The following is a 27133-nucleotide window of genomic DNA, read 5'->3' as shown; positions in this document are numbered from 1 at the left end:
GTCTAGCCCGTGGGATGGGAAGCCCAAGAATTCCAGGAACCAAACACCTTCAGGACCTGTCCTGAGACATGCTTGGGGAGAGGCCAGCCAAGTCCCTCAGAGCCTGACTGAGGGCCTTTCCTAGCCTGCACCTGTCAGGGATGGGACCCTGCTGGCCCTGGGGCTGGTCGGCTCACCCTTCCTGTTTTCCCTTTCCCGCTGGCCGCTGGGGACTCGAGAGTCGTTCCCAGGTGCTTGACAGTACAGAAGTCATAGTGAGTCACACAGAAGGGCTTCTGGGAAACAGAGGCCGTGGTCCCACCTGTGACCCGTGTCAAACCCTACTGCCTGCCCCACCCAATGGCTTTGCTTTGGAGAACCGTCCCTCCATGCCCACCCGCCCCATCCCTGAAGGAACATATAGGAGATGCATCCGAATTTGCTTCCATTTAATAAGGGATGGGGAGGCACCCCCACCAGTACCCTCAAAGCCCACACCCTCACCCACGTCTTCTGCTCACAGCAGGTGTGACTCTGCCTGCCCCTTGCAATGGGGTCTGGGCCGGGTGAACAGGAGCTGGTTTCTAGCAAGCTCTTTCAGGTATAGAAGAAAGAAACAACTCCAGCAAGGGTCCTGGAGGGTCCTCGCTGTCCTCCTGCTCAGCCATGCCTTTCTCTTCCTTCCTCAGGGATTCCATGTCCTTCTGGGGGAGCTCGTCCCGCTCCCACCTCCTTGGAATTCCGGGCTCTCTGTCTTTGCAGGTTGGCTGAAGTGGGCTCAGGCAGGACCATCCCAGAGTGCAGAGGGCTAGAAGTCAGGTTCTGCAAGAGATAGGGACCCCCAAAGGGTCAGGGAGCCAGCTGTCTTCCCATTCATCCCCACCCCTCGCCGTGCAGTGGGGAAAGCTGTTCCATAGGGGGCAGACCCCAGGCTCTGCTGTCTAGACCACCCTCTGGCTCTGAGCTCGCACCAAGTCCTTCACACCCACCCAGGCTCTTCTAGGGACACAGCACCCTTGGCCGGGGCACCTTGAGGTGCCTCTCAAGGGCAGGCCGTCTTTGCACAGAAGTTAATTCTGCAAAAGTGAAGGCTTGTAGGGGTTCCTGTATGGGTCAATTTCAGGATCGAAAAAATGGTTTATTGACAGCTAGTGTTTATCACTCATGTAAATTTGAGCATTTTTTTTAATGTGATAAACAAAATGAGAAAAATGAGTTTATTTTGGTGTAAAAAATAATTAGGGTTGGCACCTAGAGTGCCAGCATCCTATCTGGGCGCTAGTTCTAGCTCCGGCTGCTGGACTTCCCATCCAGCTCCATGCTTATGGCCTGGAGAGCAGCAGAGGATGGCCCAAAGCCTTGGGATCCTGCGCTCATGTGGGAGACCCAGAAAGAAGCTCCTGGCTTCAGATCAGCTCAGATCTGACCGTTGCGGCTGCTTGGGGAGTGAACCAATTGATGAAAGACTCTGTCTCTCGCTCTGTCCATAAAATCTGCCTTTTCAAATAAAAATTTTTAAAATTCTTTGAAACCCATGCATATAAGGAGTCTTCCAAAAACTTTATAAGGGTTTAATGCTGTGATGCAGTGGGTCAAGCCACGTTTGCAGTGCTGCCATCCTGTATTGGACCACAGGGGGTGCTGGCTGCTCTTCCAGCCCCGTTCCCTGCTGACACTTCTGAGAAAGCAGTGGAGGGGTCCCAAGTGCTTGGAAGACCATGATGGAGTTCCAGGCCCTGGCTTAGGCCTGACCCAGACCTGGCCTGTTGCAGCCATTTGGGAAGTAAACCAACACATGGAAGATCTCTCTCTGTCTCTTTCAAATACATAAATGAAATAAAACATGTTTTAAATCATAAATATATATTAGGAAAAACTATATTGGTTTCAAAAATTTTACATCAGAATAAACTGACAATTCCACGGTCTATGAAGTCTGATGCTCCCTTTAGTAGATAAACTATTGAATGCCAAGGAGAACAGCCGGTAGCGAAAGCTACCCAGGTCTGCATGTCTGTGAGGGTGCACCTGACTACTCACCTGAACGTTCTGCAAAGCACCCTGGGAAGCACGGGTGGTCAAGTGGCAGTCCCTTCCATCAAGAGTTGCTCATCTGGGACTGGTCATCACAGGTTAAGCCACACCCTGGACACCAGCATCCCATATGGGTGCCAGTTCAAATCCTGGTTGCTCTACTTCCCACTCTGCTCCCTACTAATGCACCTGAATAACACAGCGGATGATGGCCCAAGTGCTTGGGTCTCTGCATTCACATGGGAGACCCAGGGGAAGCTCCTGGCTCCCAGCTTTGGCCCCATCATCTGGGGAACAAATCAGCAGGTAGAAGATTCATTTCTGCTTCCCTCCCCCTGTCTCCTCCCAGCCCTCTGCCCACAATTCTGATACGCTGATGTTCAAATAAATAATTAAATCTTTTTACAGAGTAGGAGTTCTTTGTCCAGTTCATTGCACAGATGGGTTAATCCCGGGGTGGGGGGCAGGATGACACAGCAGGGAATTGGTACGGAGCCGCCTGCTCTGCCAACCCACAGCCAAGCTGCCCTGGAAAGGGCCAAGGGCCACCATTACCTGTGACAATGAGGGTGGCCACACTGACCGCCTGGCCCAGTGGGTTCTCGGCCACAGCCTTGTACTGGCCACTGTCCTCGGGGCCCACGTTGGCAATGACGAGGGAGCAGACGCCCTGCACGTCGGTGCTATACACGGTGGGGTTCCTGTCCAGGCTCTGGCCATTCTTATACCAGGTGACACGGGGCCGGGGCCAGCCCTGCACGGCACAGCTCATGCGGCACTCACAGCCCTGTGGCAGCAGGTGCACACGCAAACCCACCAGGAAGCGCGGCTTCTGACGCAGGTCAGGCTCCTTGTAGCTCGGGGCCCTCATGGTGAACTTCTCTGTAGGGAAGTGGGGGCAAGAGCCAGGAGCATCAGTGGGGGACCGGGAACTGAGCACAAGGGCCAGGCCACCACTGAGCTACCTGGTGTTGCAAAGTTTTATCTTTTTACATTGCTTCTTTTACTGCAAGCAAACACATAGTCCCTTGCCAACAGGCAGCACAGAGAACCCAAAAGAGAAAGAAGAAAATTCAGCCTTCCTCTCTCACCACCTGCAACTAATATTTGTGTGTGTGGAACTTTCCAGAAAGTTCTGTGTTCCAAAGTTGAAATCCGTCATCTGACTTCCCCACCCGCCGTTTCTAGCGATTATTCAAGGTCTGCATCCAGGAGGGCGTGTAAAACCCACTTTGCTTTCAGAGAAAGTGATTTCACATTACCTTCCCCCGGTCACCCTAGAGACCCAAAAACCCACAGCCTAGGGGTGGAACCGCCTGGCTGAGACCCAGAACTGCCAGGCAGCAGGTGGCAGAAGCCAGCTACGGCCATCTGCCAGGGAACCTTGCCCTGCCCTGCTCTGCCTGCCTTGTGTCATCAGGACTCCCACCTCGCCTTCGCGGGGTGCACCAGGGCTGGCTGTCTGAAGGTTCGCTGACCCCCAGCTCGTTCTTGGCCACCACACGGAAGTAGTACTCGTGGCCGGGGAGCACACCCAGGAGAGTAAAATGGTTAGTGTGCACGCGACTGGCCGCTTCCCTCCAGGGTCCATGGTCTGTGGAGCGGATCAGCACAGTGTAGTAGAGGGGGGGTCCCTGGGCTTCATCCGGCGACGGCTCCCATTCAGCTGTCACCGTCCCCAGCATGTTCCCCTGCAGGCGGACCGGTCCTGGGGCTTGTGGGCGCGCTGTCGGGGAGAGGTTGGGGGAGACCAGGTTAGAGCTCATTTCCCCTCTCCCCAGTCTGCTAGCCAGATGGGTATCCAGGGCCCCCAAAGAGCTGGCTCCAAAGGCTGGACAATGATTCTTAAATTCACCTTAATTTCCTGGGGAAGTGACAGGCAACTCAGAGAGCTGCTCTTACAAGGTGAGCAGGTTGGGTATGTTCAGGGACCCCTCCAGGGCCAAGGGTTGCCCTGGCACGTGGGCCACAGGTCAACCCCTTGGGAGCCTCTGAGTCCTGGCACAGGGTCCCTGCCCCGCACACCCCAAGTCAAGTGTAGCCCAAGTCAGGATGGAGCCATGGAAGAACTATCTGTTTCTTGGGCTCCTCTGACTTTCTGCCTTCCAGCACACAGGGAGCAGGTACCAGGGACTCAGCCAGACTGTGCCAACACCTGCCTCACCTGCCACTGTGATGAGAAAGCGGTGGTTGATCTCCTTGCCCTCGGACGTCCTCAGCATCACGGAGTAGCGGCCACTGTCCGAGAGGCTGGCTGTGGGGATCAGCAGCCGAGTGAGGCCATCCTTGGTGGTTGTCACGCTCCTTCTGGGCAAGGGAGCACCGTCCTTCAGCCACACGACCTCAGGCATGGGGGAAGCCTGGGGAATGGACGGGGCACATGCTGTGATGGGGAAGTGTTGTGGCCACAGCGGCTGGGCCAGGGACAGAAGCAGGAAGAAGCAGGTACTTCCAGTACCTTCTGGAAGTAGAGGCAGCTGGCCCGAAGCACAGAAACTTGGGACCAAGTAGGTGACTGGGGAAGCCCTGAGGGACGGCCAAGCCAACTACTTCATGCTGCCCACGGCATGTGGGGCCCTCAGAGCTGAGAGCCCTGGGCAGTGGGATCAGATGGGGGGATGCCCCAGGCATTTTCCCAGCTGGAGGGTCCTGAGAGCTCCAAGGGCTGAGCCACAGGCAAGCACTACAACGCCTGGGATATAGTGGACACAGTGGCTCATGCTGCAGACTTTTGTCGTGATGATTGGATCATTGAGAACATGTGATGCTTTATTCTGAAGATATTTATTTGAGAGGCAGAGAGGTGGGCCGACAGAGAGTTCCCATCCTCTGGTAGGCCAGGCTGAGGCAGGCTGAAGCTGGGAGCAATGAAACTCTACCCAAGTCACCACGTGGATGGATGCAACCCATTGAGCCACCTCCTCTGCTTCTAGAGGTTCATGGCAGCTAGAACAGGGACTGGAGCCTGTCCAACGTCAGGCACTGTTTAAGGGCTCTCTGAGTCTTCAGAATGAGCCTCTGGGAGGTCACCCATTTGAGAGGTGAGAGCACGGAGACAGGTTAAGGCACAACCCAGCAGCCTGGCAGCAAGTGCTCCTAATTGCACTACAGCTGCATGGTGGCAGTGCAGCTCAAGGGTTTATCCACCCTGCAGCCACCCCCAGGGATGCAAGAAAGACTCAGCCAGCAAACACTGAGCCTCACTAGGCGCCTGCAGGTGCAGTACCAGATGCTTCCCCTAGAGGACGCAGCAGGCTTGGCAGACTCGGTGCAGGCTGGGGCCAGCTGAGGGCTGTGCCTCCCCAAACCCTCCCTCCAGGGCCACTGGTTTCCAATATGCCCTGTTCACTGACCAGAACCCAGAAGCAAACAAGGAACAAAGGCACCTGTAGGAGTACATCTGACACCCTTGGTCACTGAGGGCTCCCGATCACATCCCCTGCGGACACTTACCTCAAAGGTGACAGGCACACGAATGGTATCCCCAACCCTGAATGTCAGCGACTGGCTCATGCTGGAGTCCATCAGGAACCTGGGGCCAACTAGAACACATCGGACATTTGGGGCCCAACCCCTATTCGCCAACTGGGTGGGATGTCTAATGGGGCAGCGACCCCACAGAGCTGGGGCATCAGGAAGATGGGTAGGGGATCTGAGGGAAGGGAGGCCCCTGGCAAGCATAGGGCTGGCCGGTGAAAAGTGTCGTGGCCTTGGTGTGGGGCAGAGGTTGCCACAGATCTAGGTAGGAGGTGGCTAGGGATTGCAATATGGACACATTTCAGCCTGGTGCCTGGCATGTGGTAGGTGCTTAGTAAACAGTACCTAGCACATACTGGCTTGCTTCATTAGTTCAGCAGGGGCACAGCTCAGGGAGTGGGGAGGCAGCACTAACCAGCCACAGGCTTGGCATGCACCAGCGTGTCCAGGGCCACGGGCTGGCTGCGGCCCCCTGCGTTGACTGCTGTCACTCGCACATAGTACCCCTCTTGGGGCCGAAGCCCCTTGGCTGTGAAGGTGGTGGCTGCCAAAGTCCCCGAGTGGCATGGGCTCCACTGGAGACTGTCGGAGCCACATAGCTCTACCACGTAACCCTGGGCCTCGTCGCCGTCCTGTGTGTCGGGCCCAGTCCAGCTCACAGTGATGCTGGTGTTGGAGGTGTCTGTGACCCGGAGATCCTGCACGGGCGCTGGAGGTCCTGCGAGAGCACCGTGGGAACATCAGGAATGGCCCCACAGCTCTTCCTTCAGCCCTCCTGGGGAGAAGCCGGGTCCCTCGCTCTCAGCCAATTTTGCACTGGCCCCAAATCCCTACTCTCTCAGGTCCCACACATATCTTAAGCCATCTCCTCCTGAAAGCGCCCCCTCCTCCCCTCGCTGTCCCTGCATCATTCCCTAACTCGGCCCTACGGCTTTTGTTGTGTCATGCTGACCTCCAGGTCCCCTGTCTTGACTGCTTCTGGCTTCCCACTCTGCCTAGTGAGTGGACTGTAATTCCAGCATGCACGGCCACCCAGGGGCAAGGATGGGAGTTGCAAAGCACCCAAGTGAGAGGGACTTGCTCACAGCTTTGGCCTCAGGCCCCACTGTTCATTGAGAACATGGGGGAATTATATTCCAGGCCTAGCAATGCCACCTTGAGACCTTATTCCGCCAGTTTTTTATAGCCTTTTTAATTATTTGAAAGGCAGAGAGAGAAAAAATTCGTCCATTCACTGGCTCATTCCCCAGTTGTCTGCAATAGCCCAAGCCAGGGGTCAGGAACTCAGTTTGGGCCTCCTATGTGGGAGGCAGAGACTGAAACACCTGAGCCACCACTTGCTGCCTCCTAGGGTTGGCAAGAACAGAAAGCTGAATTAAGAGCAGGGCTGGGACTCCAACCAGGCTCTCCGATAGTGTCGTGGGTGTCCCACATGGTGACAGCCTCTGTTCCAATGCCCCTCCCTCCTGCAGCATCGGGAGCTTTAAAAGCCTTCAGGTGTTTCTAAATGAAGTTTGGAATCACTGGTTAGGGCCAGCACTGTGCCATGGAAGGCTAAGCCGCCATCTGTAACGACAGCATCCTGTATGAGCACTGACAGACTCAAGCCCTGATGCTCCACTTCTAACTGAGCTCCTGCTTAATGCTGGGAAGGCATCCCAAGATGGTCTGAGTGCTTGGTTGGGTCCCTACTACCCACAGGGGAAGCCTGCACGGAATTCCAGGCTACTGTCTTCAGCTTGGCCCGGTCCAGACTGTGGCAGCTATTTTGGGAGTGGGCCAGCAGATGCCAAGACTCTCTCTCTCTACCTTTCAAAATAGGATTTGCATTAAGATCAGGCAGGCCATAAGCTTGGGTCCTACACATCTTTGATCACAGAGGGTTTTGGCTAATGCTGTTGTGCTAAAAGTATCTACCAGCAGCCTCCAGTGGCCCAAGGTCCCAGGGAGGGGAGTGCAATTTGAGGCTCAGTGTCTTGCGATGGACACCAGGACAGGGCTCTCAGCAGGTGAGCAGATGTTCCGTGGGTAAAGAATGAACAAGGAAGTTCCCCTGTTTGCTTCTGAGGAGGGTGGGTGGGAAGTCGGGGACTGTTCTGCCCCGAGTCCAGCGTGGGTGCTGCAGACTTGGGAAGACTCCTGGCTCCACAGCTGGCTCTGAACAGGTGCAATTTCAATTCAGTGCCTTCTGACCTTGGCCTTCTAGCTCCCCCTGACCTGTCACCATTCCGGGCTGATGCTTCACTTACTCAGGGGGTCCGAAGCGAAGACAGCTTCTGATGGGGGCCCAGGCTCTCCAGGGCCTGCAGGAGCCACCGCTGTGACACGAAACTCATACTGACAGCCCTGCCGCACGTCCTCCACTGTCCACCTCCTGTCTGTGAACAGCCCACTCCGTGTCAGGCCACAAGGCTACACAGCAGGCCACATTGAATCACCCCCTCCCTGCTGCCCCAGCCAGCAGGTGTTATCTGGTGCTTTCCAAGGGGAATGAGCCACATTCATGGTGACAAGGCCCCGATCCCCGCCCAGGCCTGAGTGTTCTGGGCACACGCCTTCACCTCTCTGGTTCTCTCTGTTTGCAGAGCTGAGGCCCATGGGAGTGTACCCACAGCTTACCCCATCCCTTCCCCTAGAGACGAGGATCTGAGGCCTGGAGGCCATACCCTGAGCCTCAGGGCCTGAGTCCACCGACTCCATACCTGGGCCTCTTCAAACAGAGCTCAGAGATGCCCAGGCCCTCAGGGGACCCCAACCCTCCAGTTTGTCAAGTTCTTTCTGTCCTCAGGAAAGAGTTCCTTAAGAGATGAATTGGTGCTCCTGAACGTTATTATTTTGACTTTTTGTTTTTTCTGGAACCTTCCTTGGAGTGTGTTGAGGAGGGGCAGGCTGTCTCATCTCTGTTAGAAGATGTTTATCTACACTGCTGTCTCTACATCTTAGATGCCAACAGCATCTTTCCCAGCCCAATAATGACAATCAAAACTGCCCCTCGTAATACTGTTTGCCCACCCAGATGGACCCCTGTGCAGGACTCTCACCGGCCACGGGCTGGTCATTCACAGTTGTCCAGGTGCTGCTGCCCTTCTTGCGCTTTTCGATCAGGTAGCCCAGGATGTGGGCACTGCTACGGGGTGCCGTCCATGTCAGTGTGATGCCCCGGCTGGAGGCCGACACAATGGTGGGGCAGGAAGGGGCCCCCGGGAGGGCTGTGACGGAGAGGGAGGCTGGTAAGCCAGAGACTAGGCTGGAGAGCCAGGCGGTGCTCTGGCTTTCCCCAGGGAGTGGCAGGAAGGACAGAACAGACCCTTCCCTGTGGCTGAGGGAAGATGCTAGTGGTCCCTCCTGCATCCAGCCCTGACCCTGAAGCTCCTCTCACCTTCAGGTGCCACTAGCAGCTCCTCAGACTCCAGGGCCTCCCCGGATCCCTCGGAGGTCACAGCCCGCACACGAAAGGCATACTTCCGGCCCCGCTTGACACCATTGTCCATGAAGGTGGTGCAGTCTGGGGGAGGCTCCCCCACCTTCAGCCATGTGCTCCTGCCAGCCTGGCGCCTCTCCACCACATAATGCTCCACGGCCCGGCCCCCGTCATCCCGTGGGGGCTGCCAGCGTAGACAGACCCCAGCCTCACGGCAGTCCTGCACCTCCAGGGGGCCCAGCGGGGGCTGAGGCTTGTCTGGGACCCACGAGAGAAGGCAAGAAGAGAGAGGCAGTCAGGAAACCACAGGGTGTGTGGCTGCTCTCCCCCACCCTCGACTCTGTCCATCGGCAACTGCACCTGCAGCAGGATGGGCCAATCAGATCTTGAGATACCCTCTCCCTGCTCAGTGATCCCAGGGATGTGCTGTGGCCCCACCAACCTGGACCCACACCTGCTCAGCCCTTTGGACATAAGCAGTTGCATATAGCTGCACCTGCTCAAGGCCCAGGCCCCAGCAGCCTTCTTCCCCTACCTGCACCCTCCAGCAGGGGACTGGCCCTTTGCTTGTCCCTTTTGCTCCGTCCTACTGCCTCTTGCGGGGCACACAGGACAGGTAGATGCAAGAGGGTTTTTGCATAGCATGCAAGTGAGGGTCCAAGCCAGCAGAGGCTACACCAGACCCCACCTTGGCGGCAGGGAGGGAGAGGCTGGGGCTGGCACCTAGGACCTGCAGGGTGAGGTGGGCCTGTGTGGAGCCTCCTTGGCTCTTCAGTGTCACACTGTACTGGCCAGCATCCTTCCTCCTAGCGCTCGGCAGGCACAGGCGCGTGTAGTCATTCCCTTGGGCCACCTGGGCACCCTGGCGGCCGCTGCCCAGCACCTCGGCCCCATCCTTGCTCCAGGCGGCCTGCACAGGAAGGCGGCTCTGGAAAGGTATCTTCATGGTCACAGGCTTGCCGGCCTTGACCACCAGGGGCTCTCTCAGCTTCTCCAGCACATCCAGAGAGATGGTGGGGGGGTCTGGAAATACAAGGGGCAGGGGGAGAAGGAAGTCAAGGAAGCCAGGACCCAAGGCTGCTCAGGAGCAGATAGAGAACTGAGAGGGACATTCTGGCCAGGAGTGTGGAGCCTTGTATTCCACCTTGTCCTATGGATTAATAAGGAGAGAGGACCTGGTGTGCGACAGGATGGCCCAAGGTTAGAGCTCACGGAGAATTTCCAGACAAGAGAAGATGCCGGAATAGGGAGGGTTAGCGTTGGCTCTTTTAAGCCCCCTTTCAGATGGCAGAGGTGGAGCGAGCCTCTGGCTGTGGCCACAAGCTCAGGATGGGAAAGAGGAGACAGTTGCTTGGTGCAGAGATTGTGGGGGACAGGGAAAGCAGTGTTGGCTCTCACCCTGGACGGTCAAGGTAGCTTCGCTCTGCTGGTCACCAACCATAAATGTGTACTTCCCTGCCTGGGTCCCCTGCACGGCGGCAATGACAAGTCTGTGCACCAGGCCTTTTTGCTCCAAGATGACCCCATCCTGGGCGGTAAGCTGCAGACACAGGCCCCAGCAGGAGTCGATCAGTTTCACTGTCACAGGGCCAGCTGGGTTCCTTGCAACCACAGTGAGGTCCTAGTTACAGTGTGTGGTAGGGGAGGAGGGCAGGGGAGGGAGCCACGGGCTAGTGACCCAGCTACCAGGCACGGGTGCCCAATCCCATGCTTAGAGTGGCTCATTGAACCATCACGGTAACCTTAGCGAATGTGTGCTATTCTTAATCTCATTTTTATAGGTAACTCTAGTGGCAGTGCCAGGATCTGCAATGAGACCTCACTGGTGCCAGTATCCGTGCTCCGAGCATCAGGCTACAGCCCCATCCTGGCCTGACAGCTGTTGCAGAGCATGAAGCCAGAGATTCCACCTGCTTGGAATGGCAGGGCGACATTAATCACAGGCCTTGAAGGTTGGACACAGGTATGGGGAGGCATTTGGGACGGTTGAAGGAGGCCCATATAATCTTAAACATAACACACATTGTTAGCTGTTTAATTTCTTTCCGTTAGCAAGAGCCCCTCACCCCACTTCTTCTGTTTCCCTCCCTGGGAGAGAGATGGTTACAATGGTACCTTAACCCCATCCTTAAACCATGTGCCGGACCCCAGGTCGCTGGTGAGGGTACAGGAAAATGTGGCGGCTTCCCCCTGTTGCACCTCCACATCAGCCAGGCCTTGGGAGAAGTAGTCCCTGCAGCCTGGGGAGATACAGAGAAAGTCCCCATGGCCCACGCCATGCCCTGGGTGGCCACCCATTGCTGCCAGCTGGGCTCAGCTGATGTCAGCCACACCACACCTCCCAGTTGCTCCGGCAGCACCCAGGCCTTTTGGGAGGGATGGGAGAAGGGAGAGAGGACAGAATCAGAGACATACCCCTGGGACTACAGCGAGCATGGAGACCCAGCCCAGCATCCCAGTGCTTGGAAAAACCCATACTGACACTTACCTTGGCCATCCGTGGAGAGGGCACCCACACTGGCCTTGTCTCTGGCCCTGGGACTCCTGGTGACTGCAGGGCTGATGCTGTGGGCGTCTGAGTGGCCACCCTGGCTACCAAAGGGCTTTGGGGGCTGCTGGCTCTGGGCTTCACTCAGAGACTCCCCCGGGCACCCCCCTTGCTCCCCTCCAGGTGGCTGCCGTTTGCCTCTAGCCTCCTCCACATCCCTCCTCTCGGGTACTCCAACTTCAGCCCCTGCCTGAGCTTTCGACCACTTTATCCATGCCCCAGGTCTCTGGTCTAACCTGCCAGACTCTCCCGCTCCCTGCACCTTGTCCCTGGTTAGTGCTGCAGGACCTTGGGCTCTCCTGGCCTCAGCCCACAGACACCCCTGCATCCCAGGGGAGACCCAGCCTCCTCTCTTCCCCTTGCCTAGCTGTGTCCCTCTTGCTCTGTCACCATCGGAGCCACTCCGGGTTTCCCAAGACCCTGACTCCTCAGGTTTGGGGTTAGGGCCATCACCCTGCCCACTGGCAGCGCCTTGGCGTGAGCCACTTAAGTTCTCTGTGTGACCAGTCTTGCCTTTGCCAGGGCCTTGCTCTCTGCTACCCAGAGGCTCAGGGCCTTGATGCCCCCTGACCACCTCTTGCCCTGTCGCGCCTTCTCTGCCCTGTGAGCCCCCTGGCCCCTTGTGGGTTCCCCCCAAAGTGGCCTCTGTCTCATGGAGTGAACCGTAAGCTCTGGAGCCTGAGAGCTGGACCCCAGGCCTCATGTTGCTGTGGCCAAAGCCCTGGTCTTCCAAGCCTGAGGCTTGAGCATTGCTCATCCCCCGCCCACCCATAGGCCCTGACATTGCCTCGCCCCCTGCCCTGGCCGCTGAGCCACTGTCCACCCCTGCTGGGCCCCAGGAGTCTGCTCCTGTCCTTCCATCTCCCAGCTGCGAGTCTCCAGCTCCAGGAGGTGCCAGTGCTCCCTGGTCAACAGCTCTGTTCCCATCTGTCGTCCCTGGGCCTGCTTTCCAGGAGGCCCCATCATGCCCAGGTGCCTGAGCAGCTGTTCCTGGCCAGCTCTCAGCCCCGCTCTCCCAACTGGGAGTCACACTGTACCCCATGGAGCCTGTGGTCCCAGAGCCATCAGGCCACACTCGGACCCCTTCCTGTCCCCTGGAACCAGCAGCACCCTGGGCCTTAGGGCTCCCTAAGATGCCACAGTCTCCAAAACTGTTCTTGGAGCCCACCCCATCTGCAATGGTCTGGGGGCCTCCTTGAGGCCCCAGAAGCCCTGGGTCTATGGGACTGTCCCCAGATGCTGTGCCATCTGTAGGACCCAGCATTCCTGCTGCTCCTGGGCTCTTCCCAGGACCGACCACATCCACAAGCCCCATTCCTCTGCCCCTCTCTGGACTACCCTTAGTGCTGGTGCCACCTTCTGATGCTGCCCAGCACCCAGACCCCTGACCCCTGGCTTCATGGCCACTGAGTCCAGCTTCATGCCTCATTCCAGACCATGAGCCCAGTTCTCCAATCTTGTCTGAACCATGTCCACTGCGCATCTGCCCCCCTGGCCCTGCTTTCCCAGCCACACCTGGGCTTCCCTTGTAGCCACCTTCACCCCCTGGACCCATCACGCCAGAACCACCCAGGCCTCCCCTATAGCCTCCTTCATCTCCTGACTCTATCCCGCCAGCAGTACCAGGGCCCAAGCCAACCCTACTTGGGCCTCCCCTATAGCCTCCTTCACCCCTTGGCCCCATCGTCCCACCTGGGCCTCCCCTGTAGCCCTCTCCATCCCCTGACCTTACTCTACCAGCCCTACCTGGGCCTCCCCTGTAGCCTCCTTCACCCTCTGGAACCATCCTCCCAAAACCACCTGGGCCTTCTGTGTAGCCTCCTTCATCCCCTGGCCCCATCGCCCCAGTCCCACCTGGACCTCCCCTATAGCCTCTTTCACCCTCTGACCCTACTCTACCAGCCCCACCTGGGCCTCCCCTGTAGCCTCCTTCATCCCCTGGCCCCATCGCCCCAGTCCCACCTGGACCTCCCCTATAGCCTCTTTCACCCTCTGACCCTACTCTACCAGCCCCACCTGGGCCTCCCCTGAAGCCTCCTTCATCCCCTGGAACCATCGCCCCACCTGGGCCTCCCCTGTAGCCTCCTTCACCCCCTGGCCCCATCGTCCTACCTGGGCCTCCCCTATAGTCTCCGTCACTCCCCCCAGCCCCACGTGGGCTTCCCCTGTAGCCTCCTTCACTCCCCCCAGTCCCACCTGGGCCTCCCCTGAAGCCCCCTTCATCCCCTGGCCCCATCGCCCCAGTCCCACCTGGGCCTCCCCTATAGCCTCCTTCATCCCCTGGCCCCATCGCCCCAGTCCCACCTGGGCCTCCCCTGTAACCCCCTTCATCCCCTGACCCTTCTCCGCCAGTCCCACCTGGGCCTCCCCTATAGCCTCCTTCGCTCCCTGGATCCATTCCCCCAGTCTCACCTGGGCCTCCCCTGCAGCCTCCTTCACTCCCCGCAGTCCCACCTGGGCCTCCCCTATAGCCTCTTTCACCCCCTGGCCCCATCGCCCCAGTCCCACCTGGACCTCCCCTGTAACCCCCTTCATCCCCTGACCCTACTCCGCCAGCCCCACCTGGGCCTCCCCTGTAGCCTCCTTCACCCCCTGGCCCCATCGCCCCAGTCCCACCTGGGCCTCCCCTGTAGCTTCCTTCACTCCCCCCAGCCCCACCTGGGCCTCCCCTGTAGCCTCCTTCACCCCCCGGCCCCATCACCCCAGCCCCACCTGGGCCTCCCCTATAGCCTCCTTCACCCCCTGACCCTTCTTCACCAGTCCCACCTGGGCCTCCCCTGTAGCCTCCTTCACCCCCTGACCTTACTCCCCCAGCCCCACCTAGGCCTCCCCTGAAGCCTCCTTCACTTGCCCCAGTCCCACCTGGGCCTCCCCTATAGTCTCCTTCACTCCCCCCAGTCCCACCTGGGCCTCCCCTATAGCCACCCTCACTCCTTGATCCTGCTGTTCCCCAGTCATTCCTTTGCTTTGCTTCACCTGCTGATCCCTCGGAGCTTCTGCCCAAGGCTGCCTTACCCCCTGGCCCTATCCTCCCAGTCTGCAGACTCCTTGATCCTTCTCCATAAGCTGTGCTGTCCACAGTACCTGGAGGTCTGTACATTTTGGATGCCGTCCCATCATCCAGCATAGCACCTGACCCAGAAGCCCACTGGCTCTCGGCAGCAGCCCCAGCCTGAAGAGCTGATACCTCAGGGGACCTGGAATGGCCCCAGGAACCAGTCTCAGCTGCAGAGGCCTGAGCACCGAGGAGCCCACGCCCCTCCCCATCACCCATTCTACCTCCTGCCCTCATAGCTCCTGGCCCCCCAGGGCCATCCTTATAGCCTCTGTCCCTGACTGTCTCCAGGGACTCTGAGACTTTGAGACTGCCTCTATCCCCAAATCCCACTGCACCAGGATCCCCAAGACCACCATCCAAACCATGCCCTTCCCCAGGGCTGGCTCCCTCCAAGCTTCTGGACATAGCCCAGTCCCAGGCTCCACCCATGAGGGTTCTCCCAGGGCCACCCAAGCCAGATCCCCCTGTAGCAGCACCTGAGGGGTCTTGGTTCCCAGCATCCCCTGCACTACACCCATAAGCACCTCTGGCCTCACCCTTAGCTTCCACAGCTGTCCCAGAGCCTGATCCTGTTTTCCCCAGAAGCCCTGGGCCCTGGCTAGAACCAGCCCCTATGGTGGCACAGAAGCCCCCAGAATATGCCAAGCCACTCCCATGCCTGTCCTCCGTACTCCTTGCTCCTCCAAAGCCACCTGCCACCCCCCGGTTACCCTCTTCCTGGGAATCTGCTCCAGTGCTTCCTAGTGTCCCCAGGCCCCAGACGGTCCCGTTGTGCCCTGTTAAGGAGGAACCATGCCTGCCACAGACACCTGCATCTGGGTGGGCTGTGAGCTGGAGCCCAGAGGCAGGCTCAGCCCCCTCGAGGGAGCTAGCCACAGTGCCCTGCACTCTGGCTTGCCCTGCCTGGACACCGAGGTTGCCGGAGTCTATAGCTCCTGAGGGCTGGGCTCCCGGCATGTGTGGCTGCTGATCAGCGTGAAGGCCTTCATCCTTTCCGGCTTTTGGAGAGGTGTGGTTTCCATAGAGGTCAGCACCCATGTGGAGGGCAGAGGGAAAAAATGGAAACCCATGTTAAATCCAGCCAAAGCCCCTATTAGGCCCCAACCTCAGTGATCCCAGCAAGGGAATCAGAAGCTGGACTGGGCCAGCAGGTGCATGGGTCAACCCTAGTTCCTCACCCAACTGGTGAACATTTTGACCCATGGATACCCAAGATAAAAGTCATTTGTTCAGCAAGCTGCCTGAAAGTTACATGGTCTTTAAAAAAGATCTTGCCCTGCCACCTGCCCTACATGTGACCAATTTGTAGTTTCCTAGAAAGCCACTGAACCCATCCCTGTCCTCATGAGGCTACAAGGGTGTCCTCTGGCCTGGTCCAGGGGCTTCCTGTGTGGGAACCAGCTCCTGGCCAGGACCCTCAGGCCATCTTGGATCTGTGCTCCTGAGCAGTCCTAGAGGGCAGGATCAGGAGCACTCCTAAAGAACCCTCCTTTGACCTCCCACCTCCCTTCTTGGGCACCCCTGCCCTGAGGGGCTTGCCCTGGCAGGGCAAGTAGCCACTTACCTTCTACCACCAGCCAGGCGCTGGAGGCATGGAGCCCAGTGCCCAGTGAATAAAGACCCCTGTCTGAGAGCTGGGCCCCTCTCACAACCAGCCGGTGGGTCAGGCCATCGGGTGACACAGACACCTCATGCCGATCACTGGGCCACAGTGGCTGGTGCTGGAAATGCCAAGTGGCATTGGGGCAGGGGCTGGAGAGCGTGCACTCAAAGACGGCGTCGCCCTGCTCCTTGCAGTGGACGTCAGCCAGTGGGACCACCGCCTGGGCAGGGATGGCTAGTGGGAAGCAGGAACAGGACCATTGTCAGTCTAGTAGGGGGATACAGCAGGACCAGGTGCAGCAGGAGCCAAGGACCTAGGGAGCCTGACATCATGCCAACTGGGACACAAATGCCCTGTGTGGCCTCGGGTAAATCACCAAAGACCTGCAAGCCGGGGCGTGGGCTACATGCTGCAGGGCTGTGGAAGGCTGCAGAGTCCGCCTGCTGAGAGCACAATGAGCTTGGCAATCAGAGAACATGGCTAGGGAGCCACCTGAGTATGTCCTTGGAATGGAGACTACACTCAGTCAGCCACACTGCATGCCCAACAGACGTCATCCATGACCCTTCCTGGAAGCCCACTCACCACTGGCTTGCAGTTCCGTGGAGAAGACCACGGTGTCCTCCACCCTGATCTGATAGATGCCAGCATCCTCGGGTCGCAGGTCCTGCACCTGGAACTGGTAGCGCTTCCCCAGTCGCCGCAAGCAGTGCCTGGTCTGGTTGTCAGAGCCATAGGGGATCATCCCTCCATCCTGAGGCCGGGAGAAGAAGAAAGGACAGTTCAGCACATCTTGGATTCCCAGAGCCTCCGGTGCCAGCCCTGCTCTGGCTATATGCAGTGGCTTTTGCCCACTACCCAGGCAGCATAGTGCTACCATGGTAATATAAGCAAGGGCCTGGGAAGAGCTGGGTCTGGTGGACATGGCAGGACATGGCCATGGATGAGAACACGTCCTGGGAACAGCGGTGATTTCCACACAGTGAAGAATGTGCAGGTGTTCTGTGAAGAGGCAGAACTTCTGTTCTGTTCTTGTGCAGGCTGGAGCCCCAGCTCAGACCGGGACAAGAGGCTCTGCCCCAGTATGGCAAGGGAGGCATGAGGCTGGGAGCAGTGATCCAGGGCCTCAGTTCATTCATTCATCAAGCAAGGCTGTCCAAGTGCACTGCCAGACATCCAGCCATCTATATATACCTCCACCTTCAGGAGGCAAGACCTGGGCAGACATGCTACTTGCTCAACAATAGCCAGCACCAACACCCAGCAAGTGCCCACTGGATGCCAGGCAAGCACTGCCTTAAGTGCTTTGGGCACCTAAGTATAGAAAACACATGCGGATCCTGCCCTTAGGGAACTAATGTTCTATGGAGGAGACAGAACATTTCTGAACATCATAAACAAGTATGGTAGAAAGACAGAACTATGGTGGGGGGGGCAGGGTAGAGTCACACACAGGATGGGGTGGAAAGTCTCTCTTAACCTTGACCACTCGCCTGCCCAGTCTATGTGTTGTGTCCTAGCAACAAGGGTGGGTTGAGATGCAATGGGCAGAGGGGCAGAACTGATGGTGAGGTGGGGAAGGGGGCTCCAGGTTTAGACTTAGCCCCCTCAGTGCACAGGGAGACATGTCCGCTGTCAGCCCCATTTCACAGGTGAGGGAAATGAGGCAAAGGGCTCATACCTGACCTAACACCACACACACCTGCTCAGCTATACCTGCAGCTACTTCACTGCCTCCTGAGGCCCTTGTGGCACTGGGTTCAGCCTCAGGAAGAAGCTCCACATAGCAGTTGAGTGGCCTCAGGACCCTCTTCCTATACTACCCTGGCACTCAGTCATGGGCCCAGCCGGAAACGTGAGAGGTTCCTGTGCCAAGGTGTGAACCAAGTCCAGCAAGGGGCTCCACGGGCCCAGGAGCTCACAGCCACGCTCCCTCCCCAGCACCTGCAGCCTCACCTTGTACAGGTAAATCTTGCTCTCAAGATCTCTGAGCTCCAACTCCAGATCAAATGTGGCCACCCCTTCCTTGGTGACTCTGATGTGCCTCAGGTTGGAGACGGCAGTGACGTACTGAAAGGCAGACAGGAGCAGGGGGTTAGCCTGCGAGCTCCACATTGGAGTGCCTGGCTTCTACTCCTGCCTGCAGCTGCTTCCTGACTGCACCTTCCTGCTAGCGCAGACTTGGGAACGCTCACACCATCTGCCACCCACATGGGAGGCCTGGATTGAGCTTCTGGCTTTGGCCTGGCCCAGCCCCAGCCAGTAAGGGCATTTGAGGAGTGAATCGGTGGATGGAGTTTGTCCTTCTGTCTCCTGGCAGGGCACTGAGAACCCCAAGCCCATGGTGTTCCATGCATTGGCCCTTTTACAATTGGGGAAGAAAATCCCCCCCACCCAAGGAAGGTCCCTGGGGTGCTCTTCCAGCCATAAATTCTCCCAGCTGACAAGCTTCAGCTCAATATCTGCTGGGTGCTAAACTCTGTGCGGGGCTCCAGTCTGGAGGCTTGAAGAATTACCCACAAGGTAACAGAACACTGCTCTCAGAATAGTTAACTTAGACAAAGGAAGGAACTTGCTAGATGGTTTGTAAAGCTAAGGAGGCCATGGCTTGCCCTTCCCTGAGCGTCTTGGCAGCAGCTCAGGGCCTCCCTGTCTAGCCTCGGCAGTGGTGCCAGTTGGTGGTCAGCCAGTGTTGTGTGCCAGGCACCAGGCCAGGAGCTTCTGGTGCGTGCTCTCACTCATGCTCTGATCAGCTCTACCAGGTAGCTACAACTGCAAGCCCCATTGGACAGAAGAGTCAAAACAAGGCCTAGAGGCCCTATCTTCTACAAAGCCCTGCATCTTGTCAGCATCAGAGCTGAGTTGCAAAGCTGAGTGGCAGCATAGGTCCTTAGCTCCATGTCCGTTGAGGGCTTTGTGGGAGCAATGCTTGGCTCCCCAAGACCTGTCTGTCAGCTTAATGCTAAATGCGAGGTCTCTGCGAGGCACCTGTGCTTCAGGTGCATGGTGCTACCTGGGCCATCTTGTCCTCCTGCTCCTTCTTCAGCTCCTGCAGCTTGCGCAGCATGCCCCGAAAGTCAACGATGCCATATCTCATGCAGATCTGCTCATAGTCCTTCCTGTCTGCTGTCATCAGCAGCTGCCACACCTGCTCCAGATCCACCTTCTTCTCTGGGGCTGGAGGCGGGGCCCTGAGGAACAGAGCCAGCAAGTCAAAGGGCACAGGAACCCTAAGAGGTCCTGGCAAGCTGCACCACTGGCATCCAAGGAAAGGGGCAAAGGGGCTGCAATGTCGAGAACAGGCCACGGTGGGGACTGCAAGGACCCAGCTGAGGGTAGGCCAAGCCTCAGCCCCTGGCTCTGGATTCCAAGAGAAACTATTCAGCTAACTTGAACTTGAGCTATTTGGTTAGATGTCTGGGGATGGGGTGGAGTTTGCATTGTCCCCTGACTTCACAATCAGACTTTTCTGGCTCTCTATTGGGGGACCAGCCCACTGGGAAAGCGAGGAACTCAGAACTCAGAGGGAGATGGTAGAGCCAAAGATGGAGCGCTTCCCATGGCCAAGCTGGACCTGGTATGGTCAGCTCAGGCTCTCCCCATCCACCCTGCTACTGCCCCACTGCCTGGACCCCTGCCTATGCTGGCAGCAGCCCAGGCCAGGACATCAGAGCAGCCTGCAGATTCTCTGCCTAACAGGCCCACACTCACCTCTTCTTCAGCATCTTCCGGAAGTCTACCAGTTCTTTCTTGAGATCTAGGAAAGGAGCAAGAGTGAGGCACTGAACCAGCTGACCCAATGCCTCAGCCTCACTGGGGGCCCAGCACATTGCTCTCAGGCCAGCTGTGACTGGCTGTGACCGGCCATGACCAGCTGCGCATTGGGGTGACTGGGCCCAGCAGCCTCCCCATACTGCCAAGACCCCAGGAGGTCTTTGCCAAGTTTACCTACCCTCTTGGGGTTCATTCTGTCTCTTCCGGCCCTTCCGAAAGCCCACTGGACCAGCCAGGGAAGAAAGGTGGGAGCCGAGGTGGACCAGCAAGGAGAGAGGCAAGACACATTGATGGTATTAATGGAAATCCGTGGAGAGTCCCAGAACTCTGGCACCCCACTGTACTCTAAGGCAAGAGGAATGGAGCTGTCAGGGGTGGGGGTCAGGTTCAGGGGGCTCTGATCCTCCAGGCCCTTAACACAAACTTGGGAACCAGGTGGAGGCATCTGTCCAGTAGTGAAGGCCCCTGGCTTGTGCACGTAGCATAAATGAGCAAAGTGGCTCTGGCAGCCACAACAAATGGAACCTCATCTAAAGGGACAGCCGCAGGCTCCTAGTTCAGGACAGAGGCTTCATCTTGCCAGATCCATTGGCCATAGCTGCTTGGCCACTCGTGTGCCATTCACAGTCCTTCTCTTCATCACCTGCTTCTATCAAAGAGGATGGAAAAGGTAAATGCTGGCCTTCCCAGCTTTCCTTGCCAGCGGCAGTGACCATGGCCAATGTAGAGACTTGATCTGCTTCCCCAAGAGCTGCCCACCTCCTGGATGACTAGAGGCTGCTACTTAACTCCCAAATTCCAGGCACCATGCAAGCCACAGAGAACATGCCTAAAAGGGGATGTAGCCCCAGTGTCACCTGTTGGTCCCTTGCTGCACTAACTTTACACTAACTTTATCCAGCTAGGACAGCAAAGCCCAGAGAGGAAACAGAAGCCCCTTATACAAGTTAGCAGCAGGAGACCCAGGACTAGAACTGGGCAGTGGTTTGCAGGTCCCAACCTCATGGCACGAGCTGAAAGAACCTGTATCAGAGCCTGTGCATGGAGAGGAGGGCCAGGCATCTGCCTGGGTGGGCCTTCAGTGTGGGAATGAGGGAGGGGGTCCAGCCCTGGGGGAGAGAGCTCTCTGGAGGCCTGTGCCCTGATGGGCAAGCCCCAAGGGAGTGGCCCACCTTCAATGACGGTGAGTCTAGCTGAGCATGTGGCTTCCCCGTACATGTTCACTGCTGTGCAGCGGTACAGGTCCGAGTCATCACCCATCAGCTTGTTGATCTGTAGAGAAGCCGAGGGCAGGGGGCACAGGGCAGGAGAGAGCAGGGTCAGTATTGCCCACCCCTGCTCTGTTTGCCAGCCATAGCTTTACACTCTGGTCCTCAGGGAGCTCCCAAACTCCCAAACACACAGCACAAGGCAGCCACTCCTTGCCATCAGTGCCTGCTTTGGTTGAGGAAGGTGTCCAGTGGATCTAGAGTGCTGGTTCTGTTACTGATGACCAACCCTGAAGCCCTGGGCATGGTACCTGACCTCCGTGGCCTTCTGTGTCTTGCCTTGGAAGACAGGGGTAACAACAATGTGAAAAGAAATGGGTGCTTAGGACCCAGCACACAGCAGCTGTGCAGTGACTGGTATTGGCAACATTCTAAGGATTAATCAAGAATCAGGGAGTGGCTAGACCCTGATTCTTGCTCTGTAACCCTCAGCTCTTCCTAGCAACATTGAGTAGCACCTGCTGCAGCCCTATTTTACAGACCTGGAGACTGAGGTGGAGGGAGGTAAAAACTTTCCCAAGCCACTGTGGATGTGGCTGTAGTTTTTTTGGGTTCCAGGACTCTGATGCTCTCCCAGAGAGAGCCCTCTGGCTCATACAGCCTCTGGCCTGGGCATTGCCCTGGGTGGGTTCACTTCCAACTTGCATTGTCTCTTACTCCCATGGGGATTTCAAGCCCTGTGTCACGCTGTGCCATCCCTACCTGCAGCGTGTGCTCCTTGCTGCCAGCAGCCGAGATCTGGTACTTGCTGGAGTTACTGAGGTCACCTTGGGAATTCTGCCAGCGCACCTCAGGCATGGGCTGTCCACTGACCACTGCCCGGAAGATGGCATTCTTCCCTGTGGTAGGAAGAGGCCAGCAGGGAGCCAGAAATCAGGGAGTGGGGACTATACTTGGCTAGGATGCACATCTGATTTGTGTCACACTGCCTGCTCTGGGTATTTCAATTGCCCCTTCCAAGAAGGAGGCCAACCTTGGTCCATTGGCCTCAGGACATGGAAGACAACATGTTGCAAAAACTTGGACTCCTGACAGGACAGGTGAGGCTGAGCTGGCCAGGTGGGAAGGGCAGCTGGAAAGGGCAGAGGAGGATGGGACAAGTTTCTACTCTTGAGTGGAATAGGGAACAGCAACCTTGGAACACAATGGCTGCTTGGTACCCACCAGGCTGGACCTGACACACATGGGCTTCCACCCCAGAAAAGACTCCAAGCTCCTTTCTCCCCTCCAGCCTCCCTCCAAGAGCATCTCCACTCTGTGCTAGCAGGTCCTAGAAGGCCCAAGAGTCCTCCCCAAGCTGATGTTTAGAAAAATAAGTACAGCGATCCTGCTTGTCTACAGAGGATATGTTCCAGAACCCTGTGGATGCCCCAAAATGGGAATAATCCTAAGCCCTATATCATTTTCCTATATGTTTAATTTATACACTAGGTGAGGAAGGTGATCCACTGTCAAATAGAACCACTGTAAAGCATCCACCTTGCAGATCCGTGAACATGCATTCTCTTGCTCAGAGCATCTTACTATGCTGCCACCTTTTCATTCAGAGGAAGCAATTGGTGGCTTCTCTCTGGCATGTGGGCATTGCCAGCATCCCTGTCTTTGTGCTCGGTCTTTTCAGCAAAGTGAGGACTGTTTGAACACAAGCCTGCCACACATGAACTGCAGCAGGTGGATCTCCTGGCCAAGCAGTTGCTAAGTGACTAATGAAAGGGCAACACACAGAGCCAGAGCATGAACATGCTCAACAAAGGGATCCTTCACTTCCCAAGAGGGATGACACCAGACTCGGACAGCACCTAAGTCTCCGAAAGTTGGGCATTGTTTATTTCTGGATTTTCCATCAGAGTGTGTGTGGCCATGATAACTGAGACTGGAGATAAAGAAAGTGACTACCCCGTCCCCAGCAAGCCGTTGTCCCCAGTGCTTTTCTGGAGTGATGGTTCCACTGACCTTCCAGGAACAACTTCCTTGGGCCCCTGGGGTTTGATTGATGCCTATGGGGATTGGGAGGCACCAAAGGGCCATTCTGGGACAGTGGGGATAGGAGGAGTAGAAAATAACCCCAAGTCAGTACTTCTCCCTCCTAGTTCGCCTCCCTTCCCCTCATCAGCACCCCAAGTCTTCTCCCAGGCACCCTTAAAGATAGGAAGGAGCCTTCAAAAACACCACAAAAGCAAATATGATGAGAACATTATGCACGGATTTCCATTCTTTTTTATGCACCAAAGTAATTCCATTTTAACTAAACTTTCTAATATGCCCTCATGCAACGTGCTAATGGACCTGAGCCCCCTGCCTGGTGCATGTTGGAACTAGTGCCAGCCCTGGGCAGCTGCCTTCCAGGGTCTCACCCTCCTGCAGAGCCAAGGTCACGGGCTTCCGCTCAAAGCCAGGCAGGCTGCCGCCTTCGGGGATCTCCTCCACCAGCTGCTGGACGCTCACACCAGGCATGGAGGGCTTCTTGAGGGGCTTCCCTGCAAAAGGCGACAGAGAGGGAGCTGGGGCTCCCCTTCCCCCACACACTGGGTAGTCTTGAGCACCCATAGATCCTCCCCCGTCCCCAGGAAGGAAGCACCTTCCTACTAGGGGCAGGGGCAGGTTGGTTGGTTCTCCCTGCTGCCCTTAAGGTAACCTTAAGCCTGCCCCTGGGGAAAAGCTGGAGAAGGGGGAGCCGAAAAGGCTCTTCCCCAGGAAGCAGGCGCCTGCATTGGCACTAAGCACCCCTTACTCAGGAAGACGAATCAAAACCAACAGCCCAGGGACCAGCATTGTGGCACAGTGGGTAAAGCTACTGTCTGCAATGCTGAATCCCATATGGACGCCGGTTTGAATCCTGGCTGTTCCATTTCTAATCCAGTTCCCTGCTAATGTTCTGGGAAAGCAGTTGAGGATAGTCTGTACCCACATGGGAGACCTGGAAGTATTTCCTGGACTCCTGGCTTTGGCCTGGCTCAACCTTGGCCTAGCCTTGTGTGTTGTGGCCATTTGAGGAGTGAACCAGAGAGTAGAGGATCTCTCTCTCTCTCTGTAATTCTGTCTTCCAAACAAATAAATACATCTTAATTGGGGTGCAGGGGACACCAGCCAGGGCCGGGGCTGGGCTGGAGCAGGGTGATCAGTCCTCACACCTGCCATGGTCCTGCTTCCTGCTGGGTTCTTCCGAAGATGGGAGCTGGAAACTGGTTTCCTGAGAACAGAAAGCAGGTTGCTTATGAGAGGTGCACACCTGTGTGTGTGTGCGCACACACACACACATATACACACACACACACACAATCTGTTCATCCGTGATGCCTCACAAGGGAGCTAGGAAAGGCCACGATCCTCAAGAACTTGTCAGATTCCAACTTAAGCCATTGACTGGCTTCCTGCAACCAGACAGGGAGAAGGCAGAGACCCCAGCCTGACAACCCCAGGGGTTTCCCAAACTGGAGGAACTCAGACTCATTCCAGGATGTGAATGCTCCCAAGCCATGCCCTGGGCCTCTTGGCTCCTCCTTCAACTCTGAGATTTCCCCACAAGGCCCAGCATCTCTCTCCCTCCCACAACCTCATCCGATATGGAATCCTTCAGATCTCAAGGTCTGTAGAGGACGGTCCCTGGCTTTGGCTGCCTTGAAGCTCTTCTTGGCCTGGGCCTGTAGGTTCCCCATAAATCCATCTACTCCTCTCTGAAGCCGGTGAGTGATGTGTCAGGTGAACAGGAGTCAGCCAGCATGCTGGGAGCATGCACCTGCTCTGGTCAGTGGGGAGTCACCCAGGGAAAGGAGGTGCTGGCTCTGGGATGGATGAGAGCCATGAATGGGGAGGGGTCTTAAAACAATTCTCTCACAGTCCCTTCCTGTGTGGTTGGCCAATGGCCAGGAGACTCCATTAGGAAAACTCCATTTCCAGACATTAGGAAGGGTACATCCAAGTCTTCTGGGAGGATACTGACACTCCTATGTCATAGCTGCCCACCCGCTGGCACTTGTGGCCCCAGGATGTCCCTTCCACTGCCCTGTCAATCCCTCCTCCAATGCGCTGGAATGCCATGGTGCGCCAACTGAGCACTGGAGCGGTCACAAGGCGCCATAGCCGCAGCGCCCAAAGGGGTCACAGGGGAAGGGATGGGAGGGCAGCCACCAATGGGGAGTACCTGCGCTGGCCATGGCTGGGGGTGCTGCAAAGACCTATCACATGGTAGAGTTAGGCATCGTGGCCCACGGCCACAGCCCCCACACTGGGATGGTGTGACATCACCAGGGATGTCTTAGTCACCATCGCCCCCCCATGGTCTTGCCCCACCAGTTGTCAGCCAATTACCCGCTGTGTGTCACAGTCCTTTTCTCCCCACAGCCCTGACCTTCAGATTCCTGCAGAGAGGGGGCAGAGGGAAGTAGAACTCCAGAGGGGGCATCTCCGGGGCTGATACAAAGCCAGCTTAGCCCCTAGAACCTGCTTCTCCCCCAGGATAGACCAGCCTTGGGCCAAGGTCAGTGACCAGTGGCTGATGTCCATTCAGCTGGAGACCCCAAGGCCATGGTCTTGGAGGTCATGGGAGGAAGTAGGGAGAGAAGCCAAAATGGCCTCCATGGCTGGTCCCCACATCACACAAGAATTGTGCTCCCTCTCAGAAACATACAGCAGCTCCCCTCAGCCCAGCCCAGCCCCGCTCTGGTCCCAGGAACCCCAGCTGTGCCCCTTGGCCTCTCTCTGACACATATCCCTGCTCTCTACTTGCCCCACTGTCACATCCTGCGGGTCTAGGTCTCTGCTACTGCTCACTTCAACCAGGAGGAATTAAGCAGGAAAAGCTAAATGCTAGTTGCCCTGGTTGTGCTATTAGCCAGGCCAGCCTTGCAGCCAGCCTTCTGACCTGCCGGTGAGGTTTTCATCTGATCATCATGTCATACCCTAAGCCAAGCAGGGCGGGGCAAATCAGAGTGAGACCAGAACCCACCAGAGGGGCCCTGCATGCACCCCAGCATGGACCAGCCAGGCAGGGAGCGTCCCAGGGCTGATCTCACACGCCCACCACCTGCTCTGCCTGGCTAGGAAAGACAGAGAGCTAGTGCCTCCATCGCTGCCCTCCCTGGCCTGAGGGATGAGGGGGGCTGACCTGCCCGGGTGTGCAGCCGCCTTCCTGCTTCCTGGCCTCTTCCTCCTCTTCCTCGTCTTCGTTCCCAGCTGTTGTCCGCAGCCGCAGACTCTGCATCAACCGGTGGTGGTGAGGCAGGGTTGTAGCAGATGTAGGTCATCAAAGACGCCAGACTCCCTGCCCCTCCCACTCGCCCCGCCTCCCTCTTGCTCCAGCCCTGGCTTGGGAGGGCAGGGCAGGGCAGGGCCTCCCCCACCCCTCAGGGCTAATCCCCAGCCTCAGAGGAGGCTCCCTTGCAAGGGTCCTGAGACACCCCCCCCCCCACAATTAAGCAGAGCTTTTAAGTTCCCAACAGACTGCTCAGTGGCAGTTTGCTCGGTGATGTCACCTTGTTTATGCCATCTTTCTCATCATCCAAAGCCTTTTGTTCCAGTAAAACCGATCTCCAGAGACTTGGCCCCTTAAGTCATACAGACCTTGGAGAATTCCACGCCAAAGACCACAGCCTCTGAGACCCAGACCAGTAGAAAGACTGGTCCCTTAGGCTGTGCTTGGTGGCTGCTCTCCCCTGATAGTGGCAGGGCAGGGGACACCCTGAAACTCGTACACCCAAGAAGATTCCAGCCAATGTGAGCTTGCCCAGGGTAGAGGGGTGACCTGTTCCCACAGGCTGTAGTTGGTGGGGCAGCTGGCTGGATTTTGAGGATGCATGGACGGAAGGTGGAGATCAGAAATAGGCTGGCTGGCAACAGACCTCCAGGACAGGGCAGGACAGCTGAGGCCCTGAAGGAAAGGTGATGAGGCAACCTGGGCAGGAAGGAGCCACCTGCTCTCTCCTTAAGGGCAGAGAATGGGTTGGAGGCAGGAACAAGGCAAGGGGACTCATCC

At 57.1% G+C, this 27133-nt stretch overlaps 1 protein-coding gene across 1 annotated transcript; it reads right to left on the bottom strand.

Moving 5' to 3' along the window:
- Positions 1-787: 787 nt before the first annotated feature.
- Positions 788-26362, bottom strand: IGFN1 (immunoglobulin like and fibronectin type III domain containing 1). The gene is made up of 29 exons (XM_040985784.1): positions 26267-26362; positions 25511-25520; positions 23517-23639; positions 21865-22001; positions 21067-21166; positions 20073-20117; positions 19832-19877; positions 19134-19311; positions 18077-18190; positions 16706-16874; positions 16082-16354; positions 14676-14846; positions 13764-14051; positions 12849-13124; positions 12492-12632; positions 12031-12194; positions 11400-11763; positions 11027-11151; positions 10310-10451; positions 9635-9934; positions 8870-9169; positions 8532-8699; positions 7740-7868; positions 5906-6208; positions 5467-5555; positions 4178-4373; positions 3443-3739; positions 2569-2895; positions 788-801 (listed from the first exon to the last, which is right to left on the bottom strand). The coding sequence occupies exons 1-29, from the start codon at positions 26360-26362 to the stop codon at positions 788-790; spliced, it is 5085 nt and encodes a 1694-aa protein (XP_040841718.1).
- Positions 26363-27133: the final 771 nt, after the last annotated feature.

Source organism: Ochotona curzoniae, unplaced genomic scaffold, assembly GCF_017591425.1.
Source record: "Ochotona curzoniae isolate NIBS_2020 unplaced genomic scaffold, NIBS_Ocur_1.0 contig_430, whole genome shotgun sequence".
Classification (NCBI taxonomy): Eukaryota; Metazoa; Chordata; class Mammalia; order Lagomorpha; family Ochotonidae; genus Ochotona; species Ochotona curzoniae.
The sequence above is the reverse complement of the archived record's forward strand: the minus strand, read 5'-3'. Positions and strand labels throughout refer to the sequence as shown.